The 15,611-nt window shown below is 42.4% G+C and overlaps 1 protein-coding gene across 4 annotated transcripts in view; it reads left to right on the forward strand.

Annotated features, from left to right (window-relative positions):
- Window positions 1-15,611, forward strand: part of Phactr2 (phosphatase and actin regulator 2) — a 269,580-nt gene that overhangs the window by 239,985 nt on the left and 13,984 nt on the right. For all 4 annotated transcript variants that reach the window (XM_085688639.2, XM_085688637.2, XM_085688643.2 and 1 more), the window contains 2 exons: window positions 261-402; window positions 11,408-11,480. In XM_085688639.2, coding sequence (XP_085544765.1) covers window positions 261-402; window positions 11,408-11,480 — 215 coding nt within the window. The remainder of the gene's footprint in view (window positions 1-260; window positions 403-11,407; window positions 11,481-15,611) is intronic.

Consider the following 15,611-nt stretch of genomic DNA (forward strand, 5'->3'; position numbering starts at 1 on the left):
CTTAGCACCAGGCATGCTATGGGGAGTCGCGCAGTCCAGACGGTTGCCAAAGGCTGACCTAGCTAGCAGTGATGATTCTCTGGTCTGGAAATGAGGGCACACTGCTTTCTAGGTCTCGTTACAAATTCCCAAGATGCCATTGCTTTTCTTTTAATACCTGAAAGTGACCTTAACTTTGAAGCGTTCCAGCCAGAAACCTTGCCACCTAGAGGCTATAAACGTGTAACTGATCTCTGCCTTTCCCTCCTACCCTCCTGTAGCTCAGCCTAAGACCGACTGTGGCAGAGCTACAAGCCCGAAGGATCCTGCGGTTTAACGAGTATGTAGAAGTCACGGATTCTCCGGACTATGATCGCCGCGCCGACAAGCCCTGGGCCAGGTTGACACCCGCGGACAAGGCAAGTATCTTAGTGACCTTTTGTGCCCCCAGAACCTGTGTCCTCGTCTTCTGCTCAGCCATCCTAGCCCCTTTCTCCCTCTGGAAGTGTAAACACAAATGGCCGTGTAAAGCACTAGCAATGCAGTTCTTTCTACTGGGTCTCGGAGAAAGCTGGTCCTAAATTGCTGTGTAACCTGTCCTCGTTCAGTTGTAGTGGTGGAGGCTTTCCTCATTGTGATAGGAGAGGTTCCTCATTGTGATAGGAGGGTTTCCTCGTCGTGACAACAGTCTCGGTTATCAGCTTGACTGGATTGCAAAATACCTAGAAGATCACAAAGCGTGCATGCAGATGTGTTTTGTCAGGCATTGCCTAGAGGCAGCTCGATTGGGAAGTCTCTGGTCTAAAAATGAATTCATCTCTTGACAGATGCATAGTATTATTGGGCACTGGTGAAGTGTAGAAGGTAGGACCTGGTTGGCAGCACAAATATGATGGGAATATTGGAAGTTACTTCCGGCGGTGGCCTTGTCTGCTTCGCTGCTGTCAGGCTGCTTGCTGTACTAGGAGCTCCTTTTCTCCACTGCACCATCCCTGATGGGCTGACATCTCCGAAACTGTGAGCTAAAATAAATCTTGCCTTAAGTTGTTTCCAAGAGAGGTTCCATAGCCCAAGATAAATACCAACCATTTGTTTTTAAGTTTTTCACATTACCAGTTTACCAGTAGCCCTAACGATGAGTTCATAATTTTTTAGTCTCAGAAAAACCTGGCATTGAATAAATACATACCCTACCTGTAACTGATTAGTTAATGATACTGTGTAGTGATGCTTCTTAAATAAACGATGCCTTTTGTCAAGCATATACTATGAGGAAAGCACACATTGGAGATGCTTAGAAAGAAACTACTTTCTCATCAATAGAAATGAAAACTAGGAAGAAATACAAGAGTACGAGGGAAGTAGTTGGGCTGAGGGTATATGTAGCTCAGTGACAGACCACTTGGCTAGCAAGGGTGAGGCCCTGAGTTCAAGTCCCAGCAAGGCTGAAAAGAAGAGTGGAGGGGCAGAGCTAAGAAAGGCACCCCAGGAACATTTTAGAAAAAAGTGGTAGAAGAATAGTGCAGAAGAAACCACTGAAAGCCGTGAAAAGAGAAGACACATCGGCCCAGGAGGAGAGCCTTGGAGGGATGACCCTGAGTGTTTAATACCCAGAGAGAGAGGCATTTCAGAGGACTGATTGCTGGGAGACAGTAAGGATAAACATGGTTGCCAGGGTCTCAGCTGTGAAGGGAGGAGGTACTGTGAGTTAATCATCAGCGGGAATGAGTGAATTAGGAAGGAAAGAAGGGCATCAAAATAGGAGTCTGTCTCTTTAATTTGGGAAAGAATTTTTTTTTATTTTTTTTAATTATTTATGTCATTTGTTGGTTTGCCTGTATGTCTATTTGTATGTATGTTTGTATGTCTGTATGAGGGTGTTTAGTATCCCAGAACTGGAGCTACAGGCAGTTGTAAGTTGCCACATGGGTGCTGGGAATTAAACCTGGGTCCTCTGGAAGAGCAGATAATGCTCTTAACCGCTGAGTCATCTCTCTAGCCCAAGGGGTCAGGGGTGGAAATTTTAACATTTTTTTTTACTTGAAGAAAGGAGCCAAAAAAGGAGGGGAAAGGTGAAGTCCACATGAAAAAAGTTCGAGCAAGACACGATCGTTAGAGCAACATGCTGAGCTTTCGTAGAAAGAAAGAAAAGACTGTTAAAGGTGGGGTGGTGCACACAGGCAGGGAACAGGCGCAGAACAGGGACTGAGGGAGGAGGCTGGAGACAGATTCCTCCCTATGCAAACACACTGTCAAATGTGCGCAGGAACTTATAGATTCCACTTCTGTGAACTGCTGGGCCTTTGCACGTCTTCTGGCTTGTCAGAGTCCTGCTGATTCATGGGGGTTCTCCGGAGATTCGGGTTTCTATATGTTGCAAATAAGCACATGCCTGCTTCCGTTTGGGGATGTGTCAACTTCGCTTATGGGGCTTGTTGATGTAAGAGAAATGCCTTAATACAGCTGAGTTTAGTCAAACTTTTTCCTTCTGTGCTATGATTTCATCTTTGTCTTTTGAATTCTCCCTGGGCCAGAAGGAAGGCTCGGCAGGTAAATCACTTGCCTTGACAGTCTCCTGACCTGAGCTCCATCCCTAGGACCCCCAGTGAAAGGAGAGAAGCATCTTCCACGTGTGTTTTGACACTCAGGCCCTGCACTCACACGTGCAGTAAATAAAAATGTTTTGAAAGTCTTCCCCTCACATACGAGCTACGTCATTGCATGTGTAGAACGAACTACATTTTTGTTATAAAAACTTTGTTATAAAGCTCTATCTTAAGAAATGGCTCTTTTCTCTAAAGCCTCTTTTATTTGGTGTTACTTTGAACTATGTGAGTGAAATGAATTACTTCAGACTATCTTATGACTGTGGATTCAGACCGCAAACCAGGTGGCCAGTTGGCTTACAAGTTCAGTTCCTCTGCCTACGTTCCCACCCGCCCCACACTGACTCCAGCTCCAAGATCCCTTTGTTGTCCTCTGGGGTTCAGGCAGCATAGCTTTGTGCTAGAATATTCCATTTGGTCTCCCCCATCTTCCATGTCGTGCCTGCTTTTGACAATGACCGCTTAGATTCACCAGATTTAATGCAAGTGTCCTCAAGTCAAAGACACTTTCACTGTTTCCTTTCGTTTTCTGGGCTCCCTCCCTTTGTGTGTCTGCTTCCCCAGAAGTTTCTACTCTCTTACCAGCCATTCAATACATTTAAGATAGTTTTTAATGCTTTGTTTATCATCTTCACTGTTTTTCCATGGAAGGGTTAAACAAGGCATCTAGCGTATCCTATAGCAAGAAACAGATTTATTCCAGTTACTCCCCTTCCAGCTGTGGGCTTTCCTCCCTCTCCCCTCATTCAGTGACTTCTAGTTGACCCTGCTGCAGCCACTGTCCCCATGCAATAAGCTACCCTGAGCTTAGTGATGAAGAACAGAGAGTTTCGTTATATCTTGTGGATTCCATAGCTTGGGATACATTCAAGCATCATTTGAGCAATTCTGCTTTCCATGGTTGACTAAGGTTCTCAGTGTCACGTCCTTGGTGACTAGGCTGTTCTGAGAGGTTCAGGACTGATTCTCCAACATGTCTCGTTGTGTTGGTTTCCGTGGCACAGAGGTGGAGCTCAGCTGGGCTGCCCACAGAACTACTTACACATTGCCTCTTCGGTGTGAGTCAACAGACCTCTTCCCTGAGCCGGCTTCCCTCACAGCGGGCATCTGTCCCCAGAGAGTCCAGTAAAAGCTACTTGGCCTTTTCTAATCATCCTTAGAAGCCTTGGTGGAATATTTGTGCATTGTGTCAAGATGTATTTGCTGTGGTTGGTGTAATGAAAAGCTGAACGGCCAATAGCTAGGCAGGAGGTTTAGGCGTGACTTCTGAGTCAAGAAAGGAAGAGGAGGAAGAATCTAGTCCTGTGAGAGACACCAGCAGCAGGGAGAGGAAACAGGAGGTGCAGGATCGAAGAGAGGTAATACCACATGGCAGAACACAGATTAAAATAAATGGTTTAATTTAAGTTATAAGACCTAGTTAGGCGCAATTAATTTCGTAATTAATAAGAAGTTTCCATGTCATTACTTGTGATCTGGTGGCCCAAAGGAAAGTCTGACTGCAACAGTCACTCAAGCCGTGCATCTGCTTCCTTCTGCTGCTTCTAACAAGTCATAAGGCCAGCTCAGACCCAGGGCAAGGGGGTAGACAGGTCTACCTCTTGTTAGGAGAACATTGAATTCATATTGTGTAGACCGAAGGTGGTACTTCAGCCATCTTAGAAAAGAATGATTTGCCACATCCATTGCCAGCCACCCGATTATTTAAATGCCAACCTTTCTACAAGCCAGATAAACAGTAAAATCCTTGAGGGTGCAGGAGGGATGGTTGACATGACTAACCACCTTTATATGCAAACTCAATTTCCACCCCCATAGGAGCCGTTTCCCAACTTTGTCCTGTTTGTGGGAGACACAGCTCGTCTATCTCCAGCTATAATGGACAGAGATTTTTTTTTTTTAAAGAACATTTTGAACTGAGACAAATAAAGGCTTTTGTCTTGAACTTGTTAAATGTAAGGGAGTTGGGCCTGGTCAGGTTTTCTTCTACAAGCCTGGTTTCTGGTCTGGAGTACTCTAAGAACATAGGCGCCTCACATCTCCCTTGAACATGGCATCTGAGCTCCAGGGCAGAGCCAGAGTCCCTCCCGAGGAAATTTCACACATTTATCCTGAGACGTGTTAAGATCTAAAGGACAACGTTTTTAGGGTTGTGTTTTTATTGTGTCTGTGTTCCCTAGGAGAAAACTCTGTTTTCTGTAAGTAAGACTTTGTTTTAGACCAAAAAAAGTATACTTTTAAAAAAGTAGAAAATAGAAAAATGTGAAAATTAAACAGGCTATTTACGTGTAGTGTGTTTTATACATCTGTTTTTGTGTAGTATGTGTTCCACATCAAGTGGTGTGTGCTTGTTGTCAAATAGCTGAATATCCAGACTCACAAACAGGAGAAATCAACACTGGATTTTAGATCAGTGCATGGCATTTTTAGAAATGTCTGAAAATACCATTTTCTCCATAACACTGAGAAAAATTAAGTCCTCTCATACCGTTGTTGCGATGTAGATATACAAAGGGTAGGTGGTTCTGTAGGTAGAGTGATGCTCAGCAAGCCTAAAAACCACAACCTGGATCCTCGAACCCCATGTGAGAAAACTGAGTGTGCAGTACACACCATAGCCCCAGCACCAAGGGACAGAATTAGGTGGATCCCTAGAATGTTTCAGCAGACAGTCTAGCTGAAACAGTGAGTGTCAGGTTCATTGAGACACACTGTTCTAAGAAATATGTGGAGGGTGATTGAGGAAACCTCCTGATGTCAACACTGGGTTTCCATGAATGCTCAATGAGTGTATGTGGGTGGGTATGTATATATAGAAACACACACAAAGTATGTATAAAGAAATATGGCCCATATGGCTAAAAACATTTTAGTTAAGGACGAAAATAGCATACTAACTGTATTATAGCAAAAAAAAATGATTTTTTATTACTTTTGCCTTAAAATGTTTCATACCACCTATTAGATTTTAAATAATGTATTTGATTCATTAAGTTAATTAATATAAAATTTATTAAGTGTGACTTAACTATTGTGTTAAGAATTAGATTATGAAGGGGCAGGAATGATAACTCAGCAGTCATGAGCATTGGCTGTTCCTCCAAAGAACTAAGGTTCAATTCCCAGCACCCACATGGTAGCTCACATCTGTCTGTAACTCCAGTTCCAGAGGATCTGACACCCTCACATGGACATAAATGCAGACAAAACACCAATGATCAGAAAATTAAAACAAAGTGAAAATGGAAAAGATTAGAAAAAAAAAGAAAAAGAATTAGGTTATGAGGCCAGCAAGATAGCTCAGTGGTTAAAATGTTTGTCCCCAAGCCTGAAAACCTGAGTGTGGTCTCTGGGACACACATGCTGAGAGATGATTTTCCTCTAACTTCATCCATACTGTAGCACATGCGGCCCCCTACACAAACACACAGGCATGCATGCATATGCAAAAGTAAATAAATGTAGCTTTAAATTGGTTTTATTTTTAATTTTTGATCTCTATACTCCACTTAAAAAAAACTAGCCAAAGTCAAAATGACTGAAAGCTTGTATTACTTTTTTTTTAAAAAAATGAAATTCAAATATTATTTAGACTCTGAAAGTAATTTCACTCCGTGGTTCCACAGCTGGATGGAAATTTAAAATACTGATGAAAGTTTCAGCTTAGAAAATTTTACCGAGCTGCTGAAGAGGTTTGGTATTGACAAGGGCGCCATTGTGCAAGCTGTGAAGGGCCTTGTCTCTAAGGGCTAGGGAGGACATGGGGCTGGGTGGGGGCACTGTTGCTGGGAGGTTCTGGCAAGGTGCTCAAAGATGTACTGAGAGGAGGCATAAATATATGTTTTGAGAAAAATTTTAAACAAGACTTCTAGTGAACCAGAATATGGGCTGTTTTCTGATGGTACACAAATCTGCCTCCGCTCTTAAAACTCTTAACAGTATCCTAGGTGCGAGGGCTAGAGAGCCGAAAAGGGCCTTTCCAGGAATGCTCTGTCTAGCCAGCTCCTCGGGAAGAATGTGATCCCAGTTCCCTGTAGAATGTCATCCGGTGACTCATGGAGTACACACTTCCCTCCCCACGACATGGAGCTTAATGAGTCAGCCAGCAATCCCCCCTTTGATACCCGCGTTTTAGCACAGAAATAAACAAAAGATATCGACTAGAAACTCTTAATTCTTCTCTCACAACCCACACTGTCATGTTGGAAATGGCCGCAAGAGCCATGTTTCCATCCAATTGTCTGGTGTTCCTTGCCAAGAGGCGCCCCTGAACTGCCCACGGCTGAGCAGATGGGGGATGTGTGGCTACTCACCACCAGTCAAACTTAAGCCTAGTTTTCGTCGCTTTTATGTCCTGTGTGTAATTCCCATGATACCAGCCACCACTGTACATATGGTCTCAGTGCAACCTCCTGGCATTTGGAGTTGCTATTGCCTCCATTTTCTTCGAGATCAATTTCAGCTGAATGGTTTACCTAAGGTGGTCCAGGTCAGCACCTCGGGCTCCAATCCCTCTGCCTCAGCCGATCTCTTTGATCTTTCAGCAAAACCAGCCCCAGTTATACTTAGATAGAGACTATTCAGCCTAAAATCTGGTCTCATCTGAAAAAAGGATAGTGGGGGAGGACAAAAGCTATGTTTATACTGACCCTGTACCTGGTCAATATAAAAGATCTCCTTTTTCCTCCATCGAACCCCTAAGAACTCTTCCTTCTTACCTAATGCAGTAACTGTTAGACTCAAAGTAGGTCCTTAGTGAGTAGACTTTGAAAGTGAAGGCTGTCCCCATAATCAGGCAAATGCGTACACCCTGCAGGGTTACACTGATTACCATATCGTTATGTACAGCTGACTTTTCACTTCTAAATGCAAGCCAGCACACTCATGAAAATGAAGCAGTTATCTGGATTAGCGAGGCCCCAAAGCCCATTTTATTGGATGTATGTAAGGCTTATAGGCTTATAAGTGGCTCCATCATAATCACTTAAGCGCTTTTGATATCCAGTAGATAATAAGACCCCTCTGGGCCTCTGCTTCATCCTAGAATACTGTTTAGGTTATCAGCTGCCTTGTAACAAACCAGTCCAAAGCTACTGGCTTAAATCAGTGATTATAGCGCTTGCAGGTTGGGGGGGGGTGGGAATTCTGGAATGCATCAATCCAGGGGTTTATTTCAGGCTCACATGGCGTTGGTGAGATGCCGGGCCTTGAAAACCCACTTCCAAAGTAGTTTCTTTATGAATGTGTGTGTGTCCTCTTGCTCCTTGACCTCTGTCTACATGGCCTCTCGTCCTCTGAAGTCTTTCTTTGTCTTGGGGCGTCTTTTGCTACAGCTTGCTCAGGGCAGCCAAATTTTTATGTGGCAGCTGGCTTCCAAGAAGCAAATGCCCCTGAGCCAGGAAGACACTCACCTTCGACTGGTGTCGTTTAACACCAGTAACAACTCTAGTTGTTTCCTTATTCAGCGTTGTGACAGGGTTTATACCCAGAGTCAAAACCAAAGAAGCAGACACCAGCCACATTGTAGGAACGCAGTGACAAAATGGCCTTGCAGAGGAGAAAATGGGATGTGCTCATGTCTAACTGGCTTTCTGGGGAAAGCAGTGTGCATGAGGGGATGTGGGCGCTCAAGGGTGATAAATTATATTAATATAAATATTGTGTGGAATGGGGGCACAGTTTGTATGTGTACTGATTTATAAACTCCATATCCCAAGTGTCTCTCTCTGAATGTTTTGCCTGGATTTCACCAGACTCTTCAACTGGTAGCCAGCCCTCTGTCACTAGTGAGTCCTTTGTCTGATCTATGCTCAGCTCTCCTGCAGCATAGTCCTCTCGTGCTCCAGTGAATTGTCTATAAGAAAAATGAAAGAATTGTTAGTCACAGGCCAAATAATATACTATTTAAAAACTTCACAATGTTTTATTGTGTTGAGCCCCTTTTTTTTAACTGAACCTGTCATCAGAACCCTTTTTTAAAAATTGTTTTTACTGAGCTATATATTTTTTCTGCTCCCTTCCCTTCTTCCCCCATCCCCTTCTACCCTCTCCCATTGTCCCCATGCTCTCAATTTACTCAGGAGATCTTGTCTTTTTCTACTTCCCATGTAGATTAGATCCATGTTTTTTAACTCTTAGGGTCCTCTTTGTTGTCTAGGTTCTCTGGGATTGTAAATTGTAGGCTGGTTTTTCTTGGCTTTATGTCTAAAAGCCATTTATGAGTGAGTACATATGATATTTGTCTTTCTGGGTCTGGGTACCTCACTCAATAGATCTGTGCATTTGCCCACAAATTCCAAGATGTCATTATCTTTTTTCTGCTGTGTAGTACTCCATTGTGTAAATGTACCACATTTTCCTTATCCATTCTTCAGTCAAGGGTCAGCAATTTTTAAATATACACTTTGAAGTAATATTCTTAATTGTATCATGAATTTTTTATTCCTATTTTCTAGTTGAGTGAATTCTCTAGCTTTCTGTTACTGTTAAAAAAAAACCCTAGAATAGATAACCTATAAATTAAAAAGTTTGATTCACAGTTCTGGATGTAAGAGTTACTTCGTTACTTAGGGCTAAGTAATGTCTAAATAAAGTCTAAGTAATGGGTGCTTGGAGGTATCATATGGTTGGAGCAGGGAGTACGTTGTGAATCAAGCCACTTACATCATGAGTCAAAAGAAGAAAGAGAGGATAGACCAGAGTCCCATAATCTCTTCAGGACCATACTCCAAATGACCTAGAGACATATCCCTCACAAGGCCCACCTCTTAAATGGTCACCCTACCTCTAATAATACCTCCCTGGAGAATGGGCTGTACCACGTGGACTTCAGATAACATTGTCCAAACCACAGCAGTAGGAAAGCTGCAGCTTGAGGGGAAGTTCCTCTGAGCATCGGACTGCCGTGGGAAATGTAGCCAAGACCAACAGCCACGTCTTCTGAGTCTAGCCAAAGTGCTTCGCACGGCCTCTGATGAAACCGTGTGTGGAGAGGAGAAAGTTCAAATGGAAACAGAGATGGGATCCTCTGACCCTGTTCACATCGAAACCCTTCTTACCAAGGAGGAACACTTCTCTAGAACTTCATTCAAGCAACTGTCCAGCTCCTGATTCTAGTGCCGTTTGTTACTGTGGCCAAAACCGAGTGTCCACATTGTTGTGTCTTGGGACCCATGCTGCATAACTGTGTCACATGGGATTCAGGCCCACAGACAGGTCTTTGTCTGCTTTGGCACTTCCAAGAGTTAGTATTAAGAATCATGACTGCTGTTTAGTGTCAAGGTTCCCCCAAAGAGACTTCCAGACCTGAAGAATATATCTGGGGAGAGGAGACAGTCTGTGACAACAGGGCTTAATTATTGCACTAAAATATACTTGGAAGGGAGTCTGTGAACTGTAGAGTAATGGTTAATGACGGGAAAGAGCTATGGAGAGGTCTCGGGGCTTTCTACTATCTTTTCCCTTTTTCCAAAGTTCATTGACTTCCAATTGCAAAGTAGATTCTCCTATCTCTCTGCGAAGGGACTTCCTGTGGTTTATTTTGACATTCTGTGTTTATCTGGAGCCAATCCCTTTAGCACAGATGTCAGAAGGGTGTTTTATTCCTACTTTTCCTTTTATACGAAGGAAAGCATTCTTTGTGTAAAAGACATTTATAATACTCTGTGTTTGAGCTGAATAGTGCAATATACATAGAGCTTAAAAAGACTTTTTTAGTACTTTTTATATGAGTAAAATATCCCTTGTAGGAAAAAAAAAGTCGGAAATAAAAATAAGTCAAAAATTGAAACTAAACTCATGCATAATCCTGCCACTGTCTGTTAACAGACAGCCAAAGTTAGCATTTGGAGGGGGTGTCTCAGCTTTCCAGTCTGCATGCATAAGCATTTTTGTTGTACATGGCATGGATTATGTGTTCCTTAAACAAGGCCGCCTATTTGATGTTTCTCTGAGTGGCTTTAAATGCTGTGCTGAATTTTCAGTCGTTTGTCTAAACTTTCAACATGAAAAAAATAAATAGCAATTGCCTTCTTAACATCCCTGTGGCTGCGAGTCAAAGCTATGTTGCTGTGGGCGGGCCTGTGGGCTCCAGTGTAAAACTTTCCTAGGAACGGATATGGATTCTCTGAAAAACCTCATGCCTTGCATTTGCCATGGTCGTCAGAGGGTGGAGGGACAATCTAGACCCTCCTGCTGCCCTCCCCACCAAGCACACTCTCAGGGAGGCCACTCTAGCTTCAGTTTGGCTTCCATGTGACCACCCCTCCTCTGAAATGCCTGTGACCAAAGGTGTTTATGGGTTAGGAGTATTTCTAGAATTTTGGGATATTTGCAAGGACATAATGAGAAGAGGTAGCCGAAGGAACCATGTCCACACACAAAGTTCTTTGATGGGGCCTGGAGTCTAGTTCAGTGGTAGAGTCCTTGCCTAGCATGCATAAGGCGTGGGTTCAGTCTCTAACCCTGCTTTAAAAGAGTTCGTTTGTGTCCATACATACTGCACACACATCTGCAGGTCATTTTACACGTTCTCGCCATGTTTCCACTTTACAGCCACCACCACAGAGGGTCAGGTATGGAACTTTCCGCTTGTGGCTCACACTCAGATACTCAGAAAATTTGGGGTTTTGAAGATCTTCTGATTTTGGATTTTATGTCAGGGGTGTTCAGGCTGTAACAAATTTCATTTATTGTCTTAATCTGGGATAAATTAGTAATTCTTTCCCCAAAATGTTATATCATAGAAGACTGTCTTGCGGATGCTGTATATGTTGGGAAAATGTGTGACCTAAATTCTACTTCGTTTTCTCCTCTGTAGGCAGCAATAAGAAAAGAACTAAATGAATTCAAAAGCACAGAAATGGAAGTTCATGAGGAGAGTCGACAGTTTACAAGGTGGGTAGACATGATCGAGTTTTGCAGGTTGAGAATACTCAACACAGGAAATTTCACGTCGGGTGTACTGTGCAGTGATTTCATTTTTAAATGTGGTTTGACAATCGTCTAATGAAGGTTTCGGCTTCCCTTGTCTTTGTCCTTCTTTGCTCGTTTGGTAAGCTAGAGTCCTTGTGGCAAATTTAAAGATATGGCTGGACCAGATTATCAATGTCTAGACTTTCCTGATTGGCTCGGTTGTGTATTTTAAGTGCACCTAAACTGATCTCACTGGGAAAGAAGATTCTACAATAAGGTCTTAATTTTTTCTTTCAGTGAAGTGTGAATCATTCTGAAGGGCTATACTAAGGTTCTCTTTTCAGTTTTGTTTTTGGGCCAAAAAAAACAAGTATTGTCATAGTCTTCTCTTAAACTGATGTCAGACGTTCTGTGCTCTGAACAGATACCGGTGGCAGGCGGTGTGGGAACATATGTGCTACTTATTGCTTACAGGATAAGACTGAGGGAGAAACTGAATTTTGCAGACGCTAGATCATATGATGGGAATCAAGTTTTGATTGGCTTCCCAGACACTGCTGGGATCACCATAAATCTCTGGGATCACAAGCCTGTAAAGAAAGAAGCCTTCCTTTGACTCACAAACCCAGAAATCCCAGGGCATGTTCAGTTCTTTCTATTGCTTTGGGGGCCTATGACAAGGCTACACATCATGGTGGCAGCACACAGGAATACCACTCCTTCCTGCTGTGACCCAGGAATGAGAATAAGGTAGACTTGGGCCCCGTTGCCCTTACAGACATGCCCCCAACGACTGCAAGATCTCACATTTAGGCCTCACCTTTAAGGTTTACAGCATTCTCTGTAGAGCCAAGTTGAGAACTGGGCCGTTAGCACTTGGGCACCTAAGATCCAAATTTTAACAAGTGTAATGCTGTGGTTTGTCTCCCCACTACTCTTTGGTTTTCCAAATGATAGAAACTGTGCGGTAGGGAGGGTGGAATTTGAGTGCTCATGTTATCTAATTTCCAAATGTAACAGCTACTCTATTTAGTTATAATCCCATGCATATATTAGCTTTGCTTTATGTAACAAACATATTCCTAAAATTTTGCTCAGAAATTAAATTTTTAGAAACCAAATTGAGGGTCTGAGGTGATAACTCCATGGGTAAAAAGGGAACTTTCCACACAAACATGAGGGTCTGAGTTTGGATCTGCAGCACCCATGCAAATAGCCTGGCATGGCTACATCAGCCTGTGACGGCAGTGTTATGGGTGCAGAGACAGGAGGATGTTTGGAGCTTCTGGTTGCCAGGCTATTCGGGGGGTTATAGGGCAGAGATACAGATTTGAGCTCAGGATTCATAGAGAAATGCTGTCTCCTCTGACCTCAACATGTGTTTGCACATACATGTACACAAACTCATGTAGCAACACACACACACACACACACACACACACAACTGAAGTGATAGAAAATTTCAGGAAATGAATGCATGAAGAAGACAAGGTTCTCTGTCTTTCAGAACACAAGTACTCATGTGCTGCCCTAATTGCGTTGTCTTGATGCTATGCTCTAGAGACAGCCTCAGCAGAGCAGCTAAATACTATGTTCCGAGCCTTGTCGTGGTTCCTAACAGTCAAGGTGCTGTTTTATATAGGGGAATTTGTCACACAGCAAAGGAAGTTCAGGTAAAACCTCATTATTTCACAACAAGTAGTTTTTATGAAGTGTGTGCTGGACCCTTTATTACCACGGCCTCTCTTCATGTAGGAAGGTCTGGTGTGGCAAAGGGACTCGCTTCATCCTAGCATGTTCCGTCTTCAAGTGTTCCTCATTGCCTGTATTTGCCAATGTATGTCCTGAATGTGTTGTCGTTCTCCCTCTGGGGGCTTTCCAGTGGCAATGCCCTCTCGGATCTGTAACATGCTGGCCTTGTACCCTCCCTGCCATAGTTGGGGTCAGGAGAAGTTCATATTGAAATGTGACACCTGATGTTATACTTCTTCTGGAAAATTGATCATAAAAAGGAGACAGGATATTTAAGATGGCACAGAACTGGCTGGGGACTCCAGGATTGGGGAAATGGCATATGTGTGTGTAGCTGAGTCTTGACCCCTGAGCTGTAGTGTCTGCTCCCATCCCACATGGTCATTCAGATTGGTTTTACTTCTGTAAAACTTTCCTCTAAGTCATAAGATCCGATAGCTTCATCTCCATTCAGTGGCCTGAGGTGAGAATAAATTACAACAGAAAATAAGCAAAAAAAATTGTATTTTGTAATTCTAATTTTGTAGTTTTCATTAGTTAAATTTAATTAAATTTTGTAGTTCTAATTCTCCAGGAAGCATTTACGCTGGAAGGCCTTCTTTCTGTTGTGTTCTCTAAGCAGATTCACTAAAATTAGCCATAGGGAGATATCAGGGCCATTTCTTTTTTTATGTCTTTTGTATACGAAATGATGCATTTTAATTAAGCATTTAAGTAGTGCAAAAGTTTATCAATAAAAATGAATCCTCTACTTATTTTCCAACCTCACGGGAAAGAGCTAGCTAACGGTTGACGGATGTACTTCTAGGCATTTCTTTTTCTGTGCATTTACAAATGTGTCCACATATAATATACTTGTGTGTACAGACTGCTTAGCCACCTCCAGCACGTAGAAAGCCAGTCCCTCCCTGTGGTCTATCCGGCACTAATCTATCTCCACGACTGTGGCGTCCCACAGATAATGTGCTACACACTGCTGAACAGGTACTGCTGGTTGTTCATGACACTTCCGCTTTTCACGGTCGACACTAAGTCACTGCTGTCACGGTTGTGTCTGTGTGCACATGCCATCATTCCTGTGGCTGCCCCATTGACTGGATTTCCTAGATGACTGGGTTCATGGATTTGGTAGCTTTCGGAAGACTCTTCCCTGTTCTCACTTAAGAAGGGCACTTCGTTTACTGATTCACAGTTAGAGACTGCTGCACGCTCAGTCACCGTCATCAACAGTTGGTGAATGAGTGACCTCAAGGTTTGTGCTCTACAGGATGAATAGGAGCACACTAATTTCCATGTGGTTGGGCAGCTTCACTCATCTTTATTGACCCTTTTGTGTTTATTTATTTAACGTTTGTATCGAAACCTTTGTAAATTTTTTTTTAGATTGCCTGACTTTTTTTATATAAATTAGTAAAATCTGAGATATTAGTCCCCAGTATTTTTCCCAACCTGCTGTTAGCCCTTTACATTCTGTCCACGATCTCTTGTGTAATGTTTGCATACTGAAACCTTTCTGTGTTATTACTTTTTTATTTCGTTGGGTTTTTTTTTTTCTGTGTGGAAGGGAGCCAAGAATAGAAAACCATTGTTTTCAACTGTTTTTACACTTAAGACTTTAAGCCACTGGGCACCTCTTTCTGTGTATTATTCAAAAACACACATGAACTTTGCTTTTGTCAATCAGGGCTCAGCTGTCCCTGCGCCATTTATTGCCCTCTAGATGCGAAGTTCGCTTCTGGTACATCCAGAGGTCTGGGCTCCATATTATGCCCTAAGGATCTTTGACTGTTCCTGCCTTTGCTAGTGACACTCTTGAACTGAAGACTTGTAGTGTGTTTTTCTATTTGATGGGATTCTTTTTTTTCACCTCCAAAAGCCTATCAATTATTTACTTCTCTGAAGAAATTCAGGCTAACCTTGTGTCTTATTAAATAATTTGTTGATGTTTTTATTGTTTAAGTAAATGCTAATAGATAAAGGTTAGGTAAGTTTTGAGGTGGTAACAGCTCATGTTGAGGAGATATGCTTAAAAAGATGTTTTAAAGGTATTGATCAACACTCTTTAAACTATCATTTCAGATGAGGAAAAATTAAATATTTATACCACCAAAATAAACACGCCTTGCTCAAGTAGTCTTTAAGAGTTGACAGTAAAGCAAATGTCTACCGCTGTTTTTCCATTAATTTATATGACATCATTAGAGTTGTATTCCAGCAGGGAAGTATTTTTGGCTTTGGAGGTATAAAAATCATGCTGTGATTTTCATGTTGGTGTCAGTATTTCTTTTAAGAGGAAAAAGTTCTAATAAACACTACTGTTTCTAGTCAAAATAATGCGAAAATATGGCCATGTATTTCCCT

The sequence above is a fragment of the Myodes glareolus genome, chromosome 1 (assembly GCF_982192425.1).
Source record: "Myodes glareolus chromosome 1, mMyoGla1.1, whole genome shotgun sequence".
Lineage (NCBI taxonomy): Eukaryota > Metazoa > Chordata > Mammalia > Rodentia > Cricetidae > Myodes > Myodes glareolus.